The sequence below is a fragment of the Euwallacea similis genome, chromosome 18, assembly GCF_039881205.1.
Source record: "Euwallacea similis isolate ESF13 chromosome 18, ESF131.1, whole genome shotgun sequence".
Lineage (NCBI taxonomy): Eukaryota > Metazoa > Arthropoda > Insecta > Coleoptera > Curculionidae > Euwallacea > Euwallacea similis.
In genome coordinates this window covers 1,480,528-1,502,430 of record NC_089626.1, presented here as the reverse complement: position 1 = coordinate 1,502,430, position 21,903 = coordinate 1,480,528, and the positions used below count along the sequence as shown (strand labels likewise).

The 21,903-nt window shown below is 38.2% G+C and overlaps 1 protein-coding gene across 1 annotated transcript in view; it reads left to right on the top strand.

The window, feature by feature from the left end:
- Window positions 1-9,744, top strand: part of LOC136414690 (uncharacterized) — a 28,294-nt gene extending 18,550 nt beyond the window's left edge. The window contains exons 6-13 of the mRNA XM_066398858.1: window positions 74-252; window positions 512-629; window positions 788-911; window positions 2,320-2,465; window positions 2,820-3,067; window positions 5,664-5,885; window positions 8,333-8,525; window positions 9,266-9,744. Coding sequence (XP_066254955.1) covers window positions 74-252; window positions 512-629; window positions 788-911; window positions 2,320-2,465; window positions 2,820-3,067; window positions 5,664-5,885; window positions 8,333-8,525; window positions 9,266-9,393 — 1,358 coding nt within the window. The 3' untranslated portion in view covers window positions 9,394-9,744. The remainder of the gene's footprint in view (window positions 1-73; window positions 253-511; window positions 630-787; window positions 912-2,319; window positions 2,466-2,819; window positions 3,068-5,663; window positions 5,886-8,332; window positions 8,526-9,265) is intronic.
- Window positions 9,745-21,903: the final 12,159 nt, after the last annotated feature.

The window sequence follows — 21,903 nt, the reverse complement described above, 5'->3', positions numbered from 1 at the left end:
AGGAAAGATTTTAATGATTATTATAAGAACTTCTCTGAAAAATTGTAAACTAATATCAATCTAATTGTTTCAGGCGCAGCCATAGGGAAAAAAGCTGCTTATCTGTTGAACGTCTTGGATAGCACTAGGCTGTCTCAACTCTTAGATATGTATTACTCCGACAGGGGGATCACTTACGAATTTAATTTCAAAGTGACGGAAAGAGCTGGGACTTTGAAGTATCTATTCGAAAATATAAATTTCTCCAATCAGGTAAGCAGCAATTTGAATAATCTCCTCACGCCTTTCTCTGTGTCACACATCCACAGGTTAGTCTAGAGATCTTGCTAATTATAATCTTCAGCTAATCAGAAATTTGCCTTTGTCATGCAAATTACCGGATTTGCATTACAAAGCTTCATGTTCTTATTCAGTAATGATGTTAACAACACACTACTTTCAGCCCTTTCATGAATGAATTTAATTTATGAATGAACGTAACTTAACAAATGAAAATTTGTCCTAATTTCAGATCTATGGCTCTACAAAACTGCTTCAGGCCATCAGGAATACTTATAGTGTAACTATGATGGATGAGCACATACGGCAACTTTCAGCAACCCATGCTGATATTTATAAGACCAAGGCAGGTAAGACGAAATGCTGAGAATACTAGGAAGCTGTTATATTTATAGGTGGACATGGCAGACAGCTCCAACTTTAGACTAAGTTTTGGGAATCTTCCTGCAAAGATATTATGGCTGCGAGTGTCTAGTCAGAACTTAGAACTTCCACCTTTCTGTTGCAGGATCGATAGCAAACAACTACGATAAAATTGAATACGTTACCGGGAAACGACTACTAGCAAATTTGGAAGTGATCGTTATTCTGGATGGGACATTCGACTCGTACACCACGCAACAAATGTTATAGTAAGTATGAGGGAATCGACAGTAACTTGACATCGGTTTGGTCCGATACATTAGGGGAGGTGTGCACCTGCGCTGCGCAAGTGACTTGGATGATGTCATGATGTGGACTGGCGCTCGTCAAGGAGAATTTTCGTATTTAAATCGAGAAACAACCGCCTTCTTTCGGGCGCTTTTCTAGCAGAGAATTGTCCAATGAAGTATAAATATGATTTTGCCGATTTCGAGAAGATCTGTTTTATATTAAACAAAATATTTATGTCGTAATTTACATAATACATGGAAATTCCATTTGGATGTTTATCCGTGTGTTCCACATAAAAGCGACTGATTATATTACGCAAGAGCACACTACAGAGACTTTAATTCACATAATGGAAGAATTACAAGTTACGTTGGTATTACCTACTTTATGGATTTCTGTATTCTTCCGGGACTTTACTGACACATATTCAAAACACCACTTTTAAGTTCGTAAGTTTAAAAGCATTCCGCATAGCTTTTGAATTTATATATACATATAAGAGTTCAGCTAATGGTTTATTTATGACCTGGACTTGGGCGGGGTTTGAATCTGATCAAACTCCCACACAGTGCATTATTCATTCTGTGCTTGTCGTAAATTTAAGACTTCCGAACACCGTTTTTACTCCCGAAAATTTGGATATGCGTATCCGTTTTACTGAGACGGCTATGCAGATTAATCTACGTTATATGCAGAACTAGTTAAGCGAAATCGTTTAGGCAAAGTTTCAAAATCCTATATATTTGGAATATTAGCCATATCTGATAACCCGCACCTTCATGAAAAGCGTGTTACTGGAATTCCCTAGATTTGGCAAAATTAGTTTTCGAACATATCAGGCAAGCTGAAAATTATTGCTCTCAGGCGAATTTTCAGTGCAGCGAATGCGATAAAAATTTTCCAGTGCACATTTGATGCTTGCACACGATGGTTCGATTGTTCAAAGTTTCTTATCGTGCCTTTCAACGACAAGGCTGAAGCATGTTTGAGACTTTCATCGTAATGGGGGCATACTGCTACCTAGCCAAACATAAGCGACTGAGCCCCTCAGTCCCCGCATAAGCAACGGAGTTGCATCAAATAAGTGCACAATAAATGCACTCAGAGATGATTGCCGCGTGTCATTTAAATTTGAAAATAAGCTCTTAAAATTACGAATTTAAAATAAAATATTCTGTGCGCATTTCTAGGGCAGAGCATCCTTTCATCTTGCACTTTTCTGTATCTTCCTTCGTTATCGCCAAACATCTCATCTTTCTCTTGAAGACGTATCTACCTCTGAAAAGTATATGCAATGATTAATTTAAATCAGCATTTGAAATATTTACAAGAATTTCCCAATTTTTTCACAAAATCCGTTTAAAGGATCCTCTTAAATATTTCCAGTGCTCTCTCCGAGGCAATCGATGTGTCCTACTACGGGAGTCGAATGGGAATTATAAATGGCCAAACTGGAGAATGGATAACGAATGTAACGAGGGAAAATTTTGAAATGTTTCGAACTTTCCAACTGATGGACCAGAAAGAAAGCTGTAAGTAATTGCCAAAAGAACATTGTCCCCAGATGGGATGTACAGGTACTTGAGAAGTCCGAACATCGCTTTTCGCCTCACAAAATACGATATATTAAAACAAATAAACGACAATTTGCTTGTTTTCTGTTTGTATGCTCTTATATGGGATGGCAGTAAAAGAATCGGTAATTGCGTTAGAATGTCTTATTAAACCGATCCATCCGGAGGTGAAGATAATGAAGAATATTTAACGGTGACCTAATCTTTACATCGCAGAAAAGGCTATTGATGCTGTGAGTCATTAGCCTCAGTCATTTCTTACAATTTCAATCGGTAATTATAGACTTCATTCATTTCATTATTTCATTTCAGGGCCTGCAACTCTGTCTCTCGGCCGAAGCTTAGAAAGTGTAAATGCCTATTATCAAAACCAAACCAAAATTGATTGCAGGGTCAAAGTAATGAATTCTATTGGTCGGGCAGTTGTTGTCTTTAGCCAAGATGGAAGACTAACAGATACCGACGCAACAAGAGCAAGAAGATCTCTAGACACTATTAAGCAAACTTACCCGGAAACCTCAATGATTTATCTTAGCCAGGATGTGGACGGAGTTCTAAGGGTAAAAATTACTTCTGTTAGATCTAATGGATTTAAAATGCGATCAGCACAAGTATCTTTAATTAAAGTTTCTCTACTTGTTTCCGCAATTATTAGTCACTTTAACGGACAGGAACAGAGCGCGCAGAAATGATGTGCTTGCCGTTATACAGGGTATTCGTCTCTCGACACCCTGTATATCATGTGTTCTTTTGAACTCAGCTTTTCTTCTAACTACGATGATATAGCACAAGTTAAGATTCAGTCTTGCAGTTGGCTGGAAATATAAAAATTTCTGTTTTTGCAAAGAATGCCTGGTAAGTAACAAAATAAAGAAAATCATAAGAGGTGCTCGAAGGGATCACTCTCCACTTCTGTGCGCAACTCCTAAAGTTCTGATTATCTTCATTTTGCAACTCATTAATATCAGGAGGTACAGATTTATAAATGAAGTCTTTCATAGTTCCCCATAAATAATAATCAGATGGAGAAAGATCTGGTGAACGTGCAGGCCAACGTATGTCTCCATTGTTTGAAACGACTTTACCGCGAAATATTTCAGACAAATAATCGGCCACTCTCCTAGCATTATGTGGCGGAGCAACATCTTGTTGGAATCAAAGGTTATTCAAGCGGTCGAAGCAAATGTTATTGATGTAATCCGTAAGAAAGGTCCTTAAAACGTGCGAATACCAATCTGAGATCCAATTGTCTTCGTAAATTTATGGGCCAAAGATCGTATCGCCAAATAAACCAACCCATACATTTAGTCCGAAAAATGTTTGTAGTCGATGTCCTGAGTGTTCGTGTGGATTTTCATTGGTTCTGACATGTTGGTGGTAACGACTGAACATGCCTGCGAAATTCGAATAAATTTCTATGAAGGAGTAGAAAATAATTTTGCTAGCTCGTACCGAGGGTTACGGCGATCCTCATGGTTGAGTTTCTGACTTCTGTAAAATAAGAGTAGAATCACTTAAAGCACCGGGTTTCGGCACTTACAGCTTCTTAAGGTCTTATCGAAAAATGAGCAAAAGTTGTTTGACGTCATACGAACCTTAAAGTTAAATCCAACCCTCCTGCTTTTAATTAATGGCTTTCACTGAAAAAGAAGCACATCTCGCCGCTTATTGGACTAAAAGGAAAAATCCGTGCTAATACCACTTGATACCCCCCACAGGTTAAAAGGAGCTCAACATTTCGTACTTTTATAATATCAGCTCCACATGAACAACTCATTGATAAGAATTACATATAAATATTTAAACTGGCTTTTAACGAATCCGCAAAGCTAAGTCATTAATCATTTGATGGAGCCCAGTTTGATAGGTATAAATGAAATTTGAGGTGCTTAACGACCTTTAGAGAGGTTTAATTATTCTCAGAAAATTAAAGGGACCCTGCCGGATCCATTATTTTTATAAGGTGAGACTTTTTAAGTAATATTAGAATAAACAAAATTCATTCGTAGAGGTAAAGGAATGATTAAGTATTTAGCAATTTAACAACACAATTCCATTCAATCGGGGTTGCAATATAATCGAACATTCTAGTAAACCTTAATCATTTGAACGAGGATCGCCAGGATGGATTCATCCGCAGGGTTTAAAGCTTCCTGTTTTCAAGTGAAAAATAAACCAGTGTTGAACTGGACTGAGACGCACGTAAATCCACGTTTCCAATTTTTATTTTTATTTGATATTTTACCTAAATGTGGATTAATTTAAGGCTCTACTGGGATATTGTTCTGATGCTGGAACTTTTTCCCACGCATGCAAATTTTTATGGCCGTCAAGTCCAATGAGATTAGGTTTTGGTTATGTAGCTCTTTTACGTTTCTATATTTAGCTAGATGTTCCCTTTTCATGAAGCTATGGAATATGAAGTGAAGGAAACAAAGAAAATCAAAATATATATATGTTAGAATAATATTTACTCATTTTGGACACTCACTTACACGAAAACTTTAAGGTCCTGATGCGCAAACTCGCGCTCGTAGCCTTGCTCAACGCTACGTCCCGCAACACCCCTCCTGCAATTCTAGACACCGTCGCTATATCTTTTAATAATACTCTGTGTAGAGATTACTTGATTGCTCTGGAATAATCCGCTGTTTAAATTCTATTTGTTTTCAAATTTAGGCAGAACCAATTTCGGTATAATAGAAGACGTCTCTGCGAATAACATGGCAGCTTATATTCTATACCATCTCCTCGGAGGGTATAATGGAAATGAAGCAAAATTATACACATTAACTTTCTCTCCCCTGTAAGATAAAAACAAATTGCTGTCGTTGGAGGTTTTATTTAAGAGCTTTCGTAAAATGTGAATACATTTGATTTTCACATCAAAAGCAGTAATATTAAAGGGAAATTAAATTATTTATATAAAAAATGTAGGCAATTAATATAAATGACGGTTTTCGCGGAGATTGGAATTTTTGTAATCAGTTATCGGAGAATGAGCCCCCGTTTACGTTCATTACGCACTAATTTAGCCGCGATAAATGTGGGCCTCAGGAGGAGGCAGATTTGGAAAAAAATTAATCGCTAATATCAAAAAGGCATTGAAAAATTTAATGGGGCCATATATTTTAAATGTCGTATTATAATTTTTAGGAGTTATCCCGAAACGACGACGATTCTGTGATTAATCCCTCGACTGATGCGCTTTCCACCATCACGAAAATTGTTGAGAAGCTGAGTGTCATTGCAGGCAGCTTAATCAACTTTTACTGTAATAACTCGAACGTCCGTTTTGAGCATTATTTTACCCCAGGAGAAGAAAACGTTTTTCAAATCCACAAGGAATACATCAAGCGCGGTTTTGTAACCACCAAGGTAAGCTCTCAAAAAAGTCACCGCAGGTTTGCGCTGTTCTCTAATTTGGCGGCTGAAAAAAAACCATATGGTCCAAAGGGACGTCCTACTTGAGTTGAAAGGACACCTGCATGGAGTGTGCAACCGTCCTGTAGCTAAAGTGAGAGATCGCCCATTTTGGAATTTTCAATAAAATAACTTCCTGATTCTCATCTCGCAAGCCAGACTGCTGTTAGAACCAAGTTCAATGGTGAAGGTCTTTACATGGTCATTTCATTCAAAAACAGACCCAATAAACCGAACACATTTCATGAATTTTAACTGGCTTATGTGTAACTATCTCATGAAGTAAATTTAACACGTCATGACGTTCTATGTAAATCACTTTTACATATTCGAGTCATATAAGGTAAAGACATTCTCTGTCTCATTTTTGCTGGTTTACTAAAGAATCAATGACACTCTATTTGTCGGGAGTTTTTGTGCTGCAGCAAATAGCGATTCTTACGTTATTTTTTCACAGTTAAAAAATAACTGAAAATATTTTAATATTCCGAGAGCTTTGCAAACGAACAAATGTTTTCTGGAATAATATTTGAGCTTTCAATTGAAATATATGATATTAAATATAACTTTCCAGCAACCAGCAGCAGGGACAACAGCGTTGAAAAACATATTTTAATATTGCTGAAAATAGCTTTAGCTTTAATTCCATCATGTGTGCGTTTTATTTTACATAGACCCATGACGAACACTTCATTACAAATTTAAAACGAAATCAATAAAATTATCCACAAAAAAGGCTAGTAGTAATTGTGATATGTTAGAAGAGTCGACAGGACAAGGTTTAGTTGAAAAGAGCTTCCCTTGTGTTTGTCCCAGGCTAAATATCACAGATCATTCAATCTTATTTTTTCACAACTGAGGATTCTCCTGCGAAAGGAAGAACTTTGAAGGAGAAATTCATCGCCTACATGACAGCAGGATAAATCACTGTCTAAAGAGCCCGTGTATACAAGTAATTTCACTAAAGCGAGAAATATGTGCAGTTATGAGCTGAGTTAATAAACTAAGAAAAACAAAAACTCTCTGCATTACTAATGCGCCTATTAAACATTCATGGCAGGTCTAAACTGCCGCAAAATTAACATTTCTGTTGGCTGACCTTTAAATCAAAAACCCGTTGACTCGCTTTACCATAAGGACTAAAACCTCAAAGGCCAGAATGGATATTAAATCTGTACCGTATTTCAATCATACACATAAATTTTATGCAAATTTCAAGTTCCCGCTACTGAATAGGTACGAGATTTCTCTAGTAACATGAAGAAATTAATGTTAAGTAATGATATTCTCAGAGAAGGAGCAAAACTAGATTTCTATCAATAACAATTAAAAATTACATGTCAGGGAGATAATTCAGGGTAATTCGCTGCTATGGCCATTCGCAAGTGATCTGAAAATATTTTTACCGCATGTGCGAGCCCCCACGTCTAATTTCAAAAATCAAGAATTCTCAGCAACACTTGAAATTTCTTATACCATTCTGCGTCGACCGAACACAGAATACTTTTGACCCAATGCCCCCTCAATGCCGCGTTAACATTAATTTACGCATATGCCTATGAGAAAACGGGGGCATAAGGACGCAGCCACGTTCACTGCATTTAATGGAGGAAACGACGTACTCAGCCCGCATATGCAAATATGCTTGATTTCTATTTCTTACGTTGTGTTGTACGTATTTTGCAATTGAATGCAGTAGTGGTTTCTTATCAATAAGAGATGTCCCATGTAGTGTTATGAGGTGTCCCTAGTTTATGAAGATATGGAAGCAGACACTATTTCCATAGTTGCAAAGAGTGACACAGTTCCCTTGAAATTGAGTTATATGCTGATGCATGATATTATCCAAGGGATGATCTTGGTTTTTTCATGGCTGACGGAGGAGCATACATGGTAAAACATCAACTTGAAGAGATATAGACAAGTGATTTCCATGGAGAATGAAATCATCGCTCGCCTTCGTGTGGCCGTGGAAAGAGCGACACGATAAAGAGAACAAAGCACCAAAAGTTTCGTCAGTCTTGAGATTCGAGGGAGAAATCATGGCCACGTTCCCTATCATTAAACTTCCTAATAGGGTGGCGGTAGGGTAATAGTTGCTCCAGATTTTTCCAGTTAAGCTTTGAGGGGACGGTCGGATCATTATAGGTAGATATTTTTGGGTCTACCTACTGATTCAGTGGAAACAACCGATAAGCTGAAATTGGCATTTTCCTATCGATTACCCAGTATGAATGACGAGAACTATTCTGTGCCTATGTCTTCATCGTCGTCTCGGGCAAACTAACGAAATCATCGTCAAAAGAGAAACCTAGTTATGTATGAGTCGTACATGTTCGCCGTAATAACATTACATACCAAGGCATTTCTGTAATGTTTGTTTTAAATCTTATTGTTTTTAGTTCAAGAACAAGGACTACGGCGACCTTTCCATTTGTATCTTCACGAAGCGGACGTCTCAAAATAACCGAGAATGTCAACCGCTAACGGTAAACAGTGAGATCAGTTTTAATTCTGGCAGTTTGTGTAGCCCGGATTCAGCTTGCGATCTGCAGTACTCTCTCACGGCCAACAACACTCAGATCAAATGCGCAGGTAACGTATAATATACCTACCTGATAGACATATTTTATTAGCTCTAAAGTATAACGGATCAATAATAAATACTAATGGTTTATTAAACAGTGGTTTCTGCTGTGCATGCCCGGGTTCGCTAATGGTTTTCCTGCTTGCGAGGTACATTTAAATTTTTATCATGTATTTCCTTAAACTAGAGTTTCATCAAAATGGCCACTTCACTTCGCATGGGGCAAAAAAACTTATTTTCTTTATGTGGTATTTTTGAAATTTTTTACCAACAAAGCACAGACTTCATCGTCGGGCCCAGTAGTCGGTGATCTACAATAAAGCCGGTGGAATGTTCTCTGCTGTCGTTATTGGGTTTTGGTCATTTTGGATCGGTCCCTCCAGCCCAAAAACTTGTTTTCTTTTAGAGAGGAGCGCTGAACAAAGTCCACTTTTTGCCACACTTACCTAAAAAGTGAACTTTGCGCGAAAATTTCGCAACAGAAAATCGTGTGCGGCGCATTTCCTTAGGCCAACGCAGTGCAACAATCGCAGGACTAGATAGCATTAGTTGAGCGGTAGTTGCTAAGCTTTTGCCCATCGTCTATTCTAGATGAGGCTCACAGAGCCATTTTTTAGTCCAGTCTTTCATACAAATTTGCTTCTTCACAGGACTCATGAAAATTGCACTAAAGTTCCCTTCTTGTTCTGCAGCTTCGATCCATCAGTGTTTGGCGACGTAACGTGCTATATTTTTTTAATTATTTTAGAAACCGACTGCAGATACCCAGACCAAGTGTTGGTGATAATAACCAACACCTTTTCGCGAGGGGCATCCAATCTCCAATCCAGTTTACTCACACTAGGAGCGTTAGTCTGGTTATTAACTCATACGTAACAAATAAGTAGTCTTATTCGTATGGCTTTAATGGGACAAACTGCGAAGGAAGTGTAAGTAAGCGAAATTTCTTTTCCGATACGTCGAGTTTAAATTGTACATTGTAACTTATAAATAAAAATTGGTTTAAAAACTGGTTTGCGTTGTGGAGGATTTGAATTTTACAACTTATGCATGACTAGTCGGCGGGTAGAAAGTGTGTGTTCGCCTCTAGGAATGTTCCTGTCATCATCGATATAAATGTTAATTACTTGCTACGCTTTAAATTAAGCATTTCACTGTTTTAATCATCTTCCGTTCAAATCCATTCAACTCCATGTATCAAAGACAGCTCGCACAAATACGCTTAAAGTGAGATTGTATCAATTTGCCGCAAAAAACCTTTACAAGCTGTAAACATAATATAAAATGTATTTTCATACGCATAAGTAGGTACCTACAATGTGCGTGCCTAGAGCCGCCACGGGTACTTGTTAATTCAGACCAGGCTGTAGAACTTTGGGAAATCCCCAGTGAAGTGGTCCTTCCGAAAATATTAGTGATACGAGTATAACTTGTTTGAGAAACTACTTATACAGAAATGTGATGTTGCGTGTAATTTACATATAAGAAAAATAGTTTTTAGCTTATTAGCGTTACGTAATTTATTGTGTAATCAGAGCAAGATACTCAAATAAACTTCTGCACCAATTCGCCAGATTCAAATAACCCCAATACCTTCACCTCTCAATGTGCAGTTATTAGTACAAGCTTCACAGATCAGATCAACCAAAAGAACAGTTACCAGACAGAAATCATGATAGTTAGTCGTTAAAAGGCTAAGAAGTCTAGAGACTTGTCGGCGTGGGTGATCCTGTTTTACTTCTAGTCTATCGATGTACACATGTACATTGCCCATCGCAGAACGTTCGCAGGAATACACTGCAAACATACAACCGTGCATGTTATCAGTTTAATACCATCCAATCAATCAATTCAAATTTAATCAAATTCATATAATCAAATATTATTCGCAGCCCTTTGCCTCAAAGGCAACTTCTTAATCTCAAAACTTTCATTGCACCACGTGCATAGATAGGTACACGAATATCGGGACTTAAAAATAAAAGTTTTATGTTATTTCATCGGGGGATATTTTATTAGAAATCTCTCTTGTGTAAGATCCTGAAGTAGGGTGCATAGAGAAAACGAGAAGTTTTGTGTTTGGAATGGAATTGTATTTCAATAGACCGAAAGGAATTTGAGAATCGTCCTACCAATTTAAAGTTATTAAACTACGGAATATTTGAATGTTATTTCAGGGTGATTTTCGAAACCGAAAAGAAAATCAAAGCGAGGTTGAGAATCGATAAATGTTTACGTTGTTCACACCTATATAACCACGCTGTCAATCAAAAGCCTTTTAATGTTCTTCGCCTCAAAACTCCCCCTAGGGACCAGGCCTCCCGAGGAACCAAGCTCCTTTTTTGAAAATCTACTAAACGAACCACGAGGTTCTTAACACGACTGCAATACAACGGTGAACATTCAAGGGTCTAAATGGTCCTACGCCCATCTCTTCTAATTTTTCTTTTGGCTCTTGGTGAATCCAAACGCCTAAAGCAAATTTGAGAAAATCTTAGTTTTTCTTGAGCGAAAACGTCGAGTGTTGATGTCGCAAGTGCGAAGCCTGTTGGGTAACAAAAGGGCCTCAAACCAGTTCACGCGTTTAAATAGTATAATACACTGCACGTGCTCCATTCGAGAGGGTGGTAATTGGTGTTGACGCAGACCGAGACAGGCGATAAATTCATCTTAGATGTCATGGATTAAATGACGAAAGCTTAGGAAGTAAAGGCTTAAGCTTGAGCTTATGCCCTGCCGAACGAAGAGACACTGTGTGGTGGTGAACGAAATTCAGCTGCACACTATTAAAAGCTTCAATGAGACCTCTCCAGAAATTCCTCTCGATTGTTCGCAGCCGTTGATCTATGAAGTCACAATCTTCTCCGTTATCCAGATCAGAATCTCTGACACTCGTTAAGGATGTCCTCGCTGCAATCGCAAAGGCCCTTTCAGTGGTCAGGTATATCAGTATTTGCATCAGTCTGGGCAACACGTAGCAGGACTTTTGTGCGTCGTCATAAAAGCTTTCCGATGTAAAATTGCTAATAAAGGTTGCTGCCACAAAGATAGGGATAGAGGAAACAATAAACAGGGCTCTCGCCATCGCACATTCGACATTTGGGGCCATTTCGGCCGGCGATTCCTAGAGGTCTGGTATCTCAAATTGGTTCTTTGTTTGGTGCAAAGAAACCTGAGGGCGGTTCTTGAAATCTCGGTTCTTGCCGAAAGTTGACCAATAAAGCAATTGAATCTGATAAAATGGCAATCAAAATCCGATCGATATTTCAAGAATCCGGCGTCTGCTCCAGTTTCTATACATTCCATCTCTGTCATTGTTAATTATATGGTTCATTTTACACGCAGTTTGGGCACAACTTCAGTCATTCATACTGACTAAAATGAGGTGATTGCGTGTCCATCCATAGGGAATACGTTGCCGAAACGTTTCACGATCCTCAGGAGAAAGTAAACATTACTGAAACTAATCAGCTGCTTTAGGATATGAGGATTGAACTAGTAAACAAAAACGACAACCGACCAGGCAAAGAATGCAGCGCCGCGGCGCCGACGCCGAATGCCGATAATTGCCTTTGCCCTTGGCGTCGAGGGCTGTTTGAGGATTTACAAGGTGTTTTAGGCATGTATACATGTTATTAACAAGGCGCACGTTAAGATTACAAATAATATCGCACAAACCTGCGGAAAACCAGTAAATTTTATTCCCGAAAAATCCCGAGATTCACATTCATAATCCCGAGATTTAAAGGATTAAAACAAGGTTTGAAATTTCGGAATCGTCGGGATTGTATTGTGGACGGGATTAATTGTAAGCATTGTGAACTAGATGTGGCGCTCTTCGATGATTTACGTGAGAATTATGGACAGATACGATTCCCTCGTCCTGACAAAATCCCGCTCACGTAATCTCATGAACTTGCACACTTTGGTATTAAAAATTATATCACGTTAACAATTGATTATTAAATTTCCACTTTGCCACTCTGCAGCACTGTTATTATCAACTTGTCGATTGAGCCAAACGCTGGTGCATCGCGTTATTTTTATCCCAGCAGCTAGTGGAAGAGCGTCGTGAAGACCAGAAAAAGACACCCTGTATAATAGCGTATTATAGTTAAGAGGACGAACGTCTGCCCTAATTGAAGCCCTACACTTCCTTGAGCCCGTTTCTTGCTAGGGGACAAGTGACCCTCCTGCCCACAGTCAAACGTGTGCGGCGCCATTTGAATGTAAGGGGCCGCGACGGTCACTTGAGTATGAATCCACTGATTAGGTTTGAATGGAATAAATTTTGAGCTTTGTTTGAGTGAAGAGTCACTTTCGTATGAGTCGATATTTAGTAGTAGTCTTCGGTATGCAAAACAGCTATCTAAAAGTTTAGGTTTTAATCTCTCAGAATCAGCCCAAGCAGTTGCCCCGAGTCTCCGGTTCTACCTTTCGAGGTCAATACGCTACGTTAATGCATTTATTTCGACTTATTCTGGATTTGTTTCACAAAACTGTTGTACGATTTGACTGTAATTGACACTGAACCACTAAAAGAATTACCTAAATAAAAATAACACGTCGAAACAAAACAGAAGAAAAGGAATTCCAGTTGAATTCCTTTTGAAATTGATACCAGAACACAGTAACCCAGTAACCACCAGTAACCAGAACTACATGCAAAAGGAAAACGATCAGAGTGTTTCTGGTGGTTTTGGTTACGGTTGATAGATGGCGAATTCAAGCATCGGTACCAGTACTGCAATATGGCCGGCTTTTTCGGCTGTCCTTTTGGCCCTATGTAATGGCGGCCTCACTGCGACTGAACTGTTGCTTCATTGGCGCCTCTTGGCGGTGGGAAATGTTTCTTAAATTTCCTAACACTGAAAACAAAACATTTGGCAGGAGTCAGCAAACATCCAACAAGTTCTGTCCAGTCGTTCAGGTTACGTGTAAAGTTGACCGAGGTTTTCCTGACACAAGTTGAAAGTTAGTGGTAAGTCAGCGGCCAAATCAGAGACTTTTGAAATTTTTCTCGAAATTATTTTTTAATGTTTTTAACTTCATTGCTTCGGTACGCAATTTTCACATTTTACTGATGGTTTGCATGTTCATTTGTCGTTTTTTTTCTAACCCCGTAGGAACTCGTTTTTATTCAACAGAAAAAGATTACGGCGTGGGGCCCCCGAGCCTACAGGCTTCGGTATTTAACTTTATGTTTCCTTGATGGTTTGCGTGGTTATTTAAGGTTTTTTTTAACAAACAACTACTTAAGATTCGCCCTGTATGTCGCTCTACTGGCTTTTCCAAATCGACGGTCGGAGGTTCCCAGGCATTCCGGGTGTCATTGCCCATACTGACGTGCATGTACCTACATTCAATGTCTCGTCTCGTTTCTATTTAGATATTTGTATTCTTTTGTGCTTCGATTTGCTCTAACATTTTGCAGATTTATTAATTAATATACTATTACAAAAAATAGGTTTTAGCGTTCCCCACTTCCTATCGAATAAATGCCGATTCCTTGATTTTATCGTGTAATTGTAACAAAAAAATCTTTTTATCCGATACAAATTTTCATTGAAACATGAAGTCGTCGTGGGACCGTCTAGGAACCCAAAATGGGCAAGTGGAGGAAGCACGTAACACTTGAGAAAATCCTAATAATTTTACATAAATTTTCTTATATCGTACTACCCATTTACTCTACACAGTTGCTGTTTGGCCTCTCATACCTACTTATCAGATATTGGGAACGTTGACAAAACATGTTATAGTTGTGCCTTGATGTCTTGTTCTTAAATATTAAATCGCACTGAAGAGACCCACGCAATGATAAAATCCAGGAAGCCTTCTGTGAAGGTTTAGTAATATGCTCCCACAGCCTCAATACGATTTATTTGCTCACCCAGTCTAACATGCGGTAGTTTGACCGGTGTCGTGCCTCTAGGGACTGCCCAAGTGAATGTGACTTCAGTACTAAAACCGAATTTCGTTTATGTCAATTAACCTGTACAGGGTATTTTCCATGCACAAAGCGCGGATTTAAGGGGATATATTCCTTGGGTCAAACTAAGTACGCGGAATGGCTCTATACACATTCTCCCAGTTTTACCTCTAACGTCTCAAACATTTTCGCTTCTTTCGAAGCTCCCTGGAGTTACGACTTCTGGGACACCTGGTATATTCATCTGTACAATCATACCGCGCAAAGCATTAATTGCAAACGTGATATATAGTGATTTTGCAAGACCGTGCCACAAATACCTGAAGTCAAGCCAAGTACTTATTTAACTTAACATATTTTAACTTTTTTTAATTGGCTTTTATATGCGTGAAATGTCGAAAGTTCTTGTGTATTATACGAGTAATAATATCCGCTTAATGTCAAGTATAGGCATAATTTCAAGAAATATGCGCAATTAAGTTTCAGCATTCAATAACGCAGTGCTAAAGTTAGAATTAGACAACAAAGGCATTTCATGATTTTTTTGCGAAAATAGCAATTAGTTTCTCAGCTTGCGAGCGCATATTCAGGAAACAAGTCCGCGGGGATTTAATGGTAATGAAGATACATAGACCTAAATCAGGTATCATTTAATCTTATTGTACTCCAAGAGTTACGTTCGCAGAGCATTCGGCAGGCGGCTGTATTGTATTTAGTATGTACACACATTAATTTAAATTGGTTTTTTTTTAAGTAATTACCATGACTTGTTGAAAATTAATTCAGGTGGAAAACAATAACAAAATTCGTAAAGAAAATTCCATACACAGGCTAGCGTGATCGCTAAATGTACATAAAGTATTATCAGTCCAAGTCGATCCGGTTTACAAGAGTACAATCGCCTCTAGCAGCCTTAAAACATGACAAAGAGGACACACCTTAAAAACAAAATAGACGTGTTAAGAGTCTTAATGTTATTTTTGACCTTGCTGGTGTTGGTCAAGTGATATACAAATTTTTCATCGGCTTCACTGGCGTTAGCTTGACGAATATATCCACCTCTACTTAATTTAATATAGGAATGCCGTCTTGCTTCTGAATACCAAGAGTCTATAATTATTGTTATTATCTACGGCAAATTTAAATATCTGTCCTTCCTATTTATGGCCGTTGTCTCAGCTTGTTACTGGTAATATTAGAACAATTTATTAGCGGATTCATTACGATATCCGGGCAAGAAAGTTGCCGTTCCTACGAAGGAGGTAATTAATCTAAGTTTATTTATTTCAACGGTTCTAAGTGAAAATACTTGAAAATGAGCATGCATTAAAGTGGCGTTAAGGACGTCATGCCTTAATTCTTAACAGACACATAAGTTTCCTGTGGGAACTGCATTGCAAACAAGTTTTCAAAATTTGAGGGGTGTTGAAGGTTTTTTAGGGAGTTAAAGAAGGACGAATTCCTACAAGTTGCAGAAAATTTTGTCTGGTATAAGCTCTAACGACATAGACAGGGTGATTTAAAATTACTTTGCCAGCAACTTGGCAGGCGTCTTTGCCAAGATATACAGTGTTCAACTCTAATTAGGTAAATACAGATTTACTGTGCATATTTTGCAATATATGAAATGTTATATCTTGCATTAGTTGCGCTCGTACCAACATGTACTTGGATATTTTCGAAAACAAAGTTGATGCTTGGGTGGGTTTCCGGATAAGAAACTTCTTCGTTCTGAATTCCTTGTCTGATTCTGAGAAAAAAGCTTCCTTTTGCCGAATATACTGTCTTGAAATCCAAAAATAAAAATCATGGATCTAAATACGATAATCCAAGCAATAATCAGTGCACATACTGTGAATATACTGATATGACATAAGGGAAAAAATCAATAATTGAATAAAATTTAAAAAACAGTCGTCAAAGTTTTCTTGAATTGCTCAGTTGCAAATTCCACCCAATTGGAGTATATTTTTTAGCGCTCAAGATAAGTTTATACATAAAAAGCCTAAGACCGAATTCGTTTTTTTATAATCTCTTGCCTAGCTTTTTAATACATGCGCCACCATTGTTTATCAGTCAATGCAGGCACAATCTATACATGCCCATGTTTACTAATAAGCCGGCATCTAAAATATTTCAGCGCAGACGCCAATAACGCTAACTATCTTTGCGCGCGCATGCGTGATCTCAAATAAGTTATGCCAACAATGCCGAAACCAGTATTATTATGATGTGTGTGTGGTAAACTTGCATAGAAAAAGTTTACTGCATAATTTTTTTTATTATATTACATGGTTATCCGGCATACAAAAGCCTAATTACACAGAATTATGAACATTATTGTAAGTAAAGTTGCTTTTCGTACCTAGTAAAATCCAAAAAAATACGAAAAACATCTGCAGATTTCAAGGTCCCAACACTGACGACCGTGGCATTGGTTTTAACTCCGGTAACCTAGCTTTATGACGTCAAATCACTCATACAGCTAGATAACCAAAGAAAATCTCAATTCCTCTAGAGATGAGGCGGGATGAAATAGTTACCAACGAATGGGGAAATCCATTAGTAAGGCACGTGATGCGCGCACGACTCACCCGGCACTCAACCAAAAAAGTGAGACTGTCTATGACAGAAAGGACATATGACCTAAACGCACCTTCTTGAGAAACTGACCAACCGCTCAGGATTAACCAAAAGTGGACCCAGCGTTGGTACAAGAGATTTTGCCGGTACCGGCCGATGATCTTCAATTGTACTTTCTGCGTAAAGAATTGTACTAACTTGCGTTTAGTACTACTCGACATTTCTTTTGTTTAAATTTGAAATTAATGTACGCGGTTAAAGTTTTTCACGTACCGACTTAATAAATCTTATTTTGGCGGTCGATAGATAATCACAGTTCACAGAATTGCTTTTTTTGCCGAATTTTATTTTTTTTGTGATTGCCATTAATTCAAAATTTCAAGTTATGTAGGGTGCTATGTAATCATGTTGCAAACTTTAGTGATTGTATCTTTGAAAGTACCGCGAAATTTTGAGTTGGTATTTATCTCCAAGGACTACTTAGTGGTAGTAAGCATTGTTTGTTTAAGATTACCATTTTTAGTTATGATTTCAGGGGGATCGTTAAAAAATGATAATAAATTTTAAAGTTTAACAACTAACGTTACAGAAATTTTCCATCCTTTATCGAACTGATCACATTAACACCCCTTTTGAAGTCATAACTTCTCAAAGACTTCCGTTATTTCATTGTTCTCAAATTTCTTGCAAGATCAACAAAAATTACTTTGTGAAATTCCATGCCAGACCTTCATCGGGTGAACTTATCCTCTTTATCTTGTATGGCAAAGTGGATTCAGAATGGTCCAGTTCCCACGGTTGTCTTTCCATCTTGCCTGAATTTGTTGCAGGCTTTCAAATTTTTTCAGAAGACAACGAAATAAATTTGCATTGAAATTCCTGTCGCATGTTAAAAGAAAATCGCCCTGTTTGTAAACTCAATGTTGAATTAACATGCCGTTTCATGCTGTTTGCATGGAGGTTTATCAAATTTTGAAACAATAGTCCGCATAATTTTTTTGCTGAATTAATTCAAAAATAAATTATAATTCAGTGGTGTTCTTGTACTAAACTTAGTACAACATACCACCCAGGTAAACTCTTAATTTACCGATCTGGCTTTCCCCATCGACAGCGGCCGGTTAAGAAAACCTGTTTGAAAAGCCAAGCCTGAGACGGTCGCTGGTACCCTGTATGTCACCATGTTGCCAAACTTTCATCTTAACGAACACCAGTACTATCTTGCTGACCAAGGGTCATTCTACAAACGGATCACTTCCACCTGTCCTCCAACCACAGATAGCTTGCCGGCTAATTGCGGTTTTAACTTTTATATTTACGAGATACTTAGAATAAAAGTACAATGGAGCTTACTTAAGGTTTATGAGCAAGCTAGCCATATACTTTTAGTGTTTCAGGGATTACAGTATTTGATGTTAATTGCTTTTCGTTCGAGAAGACAAAAGAGGGCCCGAATTAGTGCTTACCATAAACGGAAGACATGCATTTTTCCGATTAGAGCGTCAGTAGTCGAATATCTTCATTTGCTTTGTAGCAATTAAGCAATATCAGCGTGTCAACCGCAAGATCGCAAAACATTGATTGGGTTAAATGATTGCTGCGTTGATTGCTTAGTTTCTTTCTTACAGAATAACCCAAGAAGAATTTTATTAATCGAATCCGTGACTGGTGAGGCTGGTGGACCACGGTATTTTCGAACTTCTTTGAACCCACCATTGCCTCTTCGGAGATCACTAACCAGCGGCGTAGGATAATTGGTATTTGACATCCATTTATTCCGGCTAGCTTTGTGTTCTTTCGATGCGTTTAATTAATGCTAACCGTCAAGAACCAAAGGGTACGTAAAAACTCATACCAGTTTCCCATGAAAGATACCACCTAACGCTCGCTGTAATGACCTGAAAGAATCCCTTTTTGCGAACATTCTATGAGCAATGACCTGTTAGCTTCCTGCGTCTATGACTTCTTAAGAGATTTATCGCTTCATCATGAAAAATAATTGGTACCGCCTCTGGTTTAACGTATATGTAACGTCATGGGGTCTACCTACCTGCTTCACCTTTTCTTGACCAATACATGAATAATCCTTTTTTTATTTGGGCAACTCTGAATATTTTAATTTTTTTTAACGACTTGTAATTAAGTTCCTAAAACAGATTCCGCCTGGGTTTGGGTTTGAAGTTTTATAACCTAGACATGCCTGCAGGACCATGTAGGGACATTCATGTGTAATTATCGCACAAGGAAAATTTCATGTTTGTTCAGGTACCTGGGTAGATATTATTTGCCCACTTAGGTTACACTTCGCGTTGCTGATGTGGAAACTATTTCCGCTGATATCCACACAAATGAACGCGTTAATGCTCATGTCGAGTTTACTGATATATGAGGGCCGCGATCATTATAATACTTATAAGGATAGACATCGCAAGGTTCCCTTATTAAATTCAAACTCAGATTCAAACAGAGCTTAATAATGATTCTTGCAACTCTCCTGCAACCGAATTTCTCTTACGACGAAGATACTAATTATACGTTTGAAGTGAACGTCTTGTAGAACATGATCGAGTACGGCAAGCGTTTGCTCCTTCTAGCATCGATACATCTACTTCCACGGGAACCAGGTATGACTCGCATGACGAGGAATGTTCACCTCCACCCTTGGTGACCGTAGTCTTCATGCCCATGGAGATGGCATCGTGTACGTGCTTTTCGAGGATTACAATCATCTCATTTATTGCATCTAGCTCGCTTAGGAATCGTTGATCTTTGGTCAACTAGAAGATTATTGCTTTTTCTGTTCTCATGGTACACGCTTTTTCGTGGTATTTCGATGTTTCAGAATCGCAAATTTCTAACCGAAAACGAAAATAGCGCATTTGAATCTCCCTACTCTTGTTTAAGTTGACAAAGTCTCCGTTTAACGTACAGCATGCTTATCTGCACTTGCTTTGAAGCGTTCTGCATGCTAAGGCTTAATTCCACTTTTACTTCCTCCTTTTTCCTCATGTTCGGCCGTTCTTTCGTTCTTAACTGCTGTGCGTCTGATTGAATGTAACTGTTTTTCCCAAACGCTTATTCCTTTTTTGTGATCTGCAGCAAAACAACCTCATTTCTAGTCGCCCTAGGGCACAAACAACCAAATTGCATTATCTATTCAACGTTATAATCATTCCACATGGAATTCTATTTCATCTCTAATAGTGTACAATGATGTTTATCGTAAATTAACACAGTTTCGACTGCAATCAGCTGCAATATGGAAATTTGTATAAATCGCTATTATCAGTTGTAGGTTCCAGTGTATAGGCACTAACTGTCTCTGAATCTCGGAGATTGTACGAGTTAAGCAGCAATAATTGTATTATTTAGCGCTGCCACTTTTTTATTTATCGATGATTTTAGTTTCATGACATGCAATTAAAGAGATTATGCCTGGTAAATGATGGTGTGGAGAACCTCTTAATATTGGATTGAGCCTAATCCCCTGGCCGTATCATTTTATTACAATTCACTAGGTATTTCTTTTAATCATTTCTGGGTTTTTGCATATTCATCAAACCTGTAAATTGTCTATTCGATATGCTAACTACACACAAATAAACAAGTTATCTTAAAAATTAAGGGAAAAATTATACAAGAATTGTATTAAAAACATTTATTGCTTCTTCCCACATCTCTATCTTCGCGGTTTTTTAAGTGCTTCCTCTTTCCTCCGATTTGATCATTGATTTATTTATTTCTCTAACATACCAGAGTATGATGAGGGGTAAATTACCATTAAGTCAATTTAATCCTTTCATATACGAATCTTTTTATATGGGAAGGATTGACCTCCAGAAAATAATGGTCCACGAAGATGCCCACAGGGTGTCTAGGGCCAGACGAAGACCGGCCTGGTCAGGTTAAACCCGCCGTCCAAACTTGCGGCTTTCAACGGAACAACATTCCTGTCTGAGGGCTTCATCATGCCTCCCATTTGTACTGAAACTAGTACATCCATGTACGACGTAATGTGAGAAGTAAAACGTTATCTCCAAACTTGCTGGTTAATTTCTGAAACTCACGTCGTTCTATTCTGAAGTTGCTGATTTATTTGTCCACTAGTTGGCTCGCCAATAAGAGGAAAACGCGATTGTTATTGCAGAGGTGTAGAGTGACTCTCTCGCTAGCTTTAAAAGAAAACAATTCCTGGGTAATGTCGCTTGTTTAGCTTTGATTTTGATTGATAAAAACTCGGGATTTTTAAAATATCCACTCTCGAACCTGTGGTACTTTTAACCTTCATTTATGGGTTTACAGTACATCTCATCACGAGAGATAGTACAATAAATGAGAATGTTAATGAAAACCGCATTCCTCCGGTACCCAGTCAGAGTGCGGGAGGTAGGTCGACTTGGCGGTGCTGCCGAATTCTCGAAGAATCAGATATTTCTCTTCAGAGATGGGTTATTCTTCAGTATATGCCAATAGTGTTTGATTCGGGTTAAGCATAAAATTTATTGGCAACTTCGAATAAGAATTTGATTCAGATTGTCGATTCATCATTTTCTTTTTATGTAAAAGCCATTCAGACAGATTTAAGACTCCGTTTTCATGCCACAGGCCCTCTTCATAACATTCGAGTCGTAGCTGACACAACTCATTTTTTCAATCACGACGATCTTGAGAGATGTTGGACTCAGTTGACCGAACGCAAAGTGATCTTTGCAATCATAGTGAACTGAATGAGACTAATGAGAGGACACAAAACTTGCCGGTTCTCATATGAAAGAGTCTTTCGCTGCATTCCATTAACATGGAGAACATTCTTCTGACTTGGGGACGGCAGTTGGTCCAGTCTGTCTCGTAGCAGGCGTCCCCAATACCAT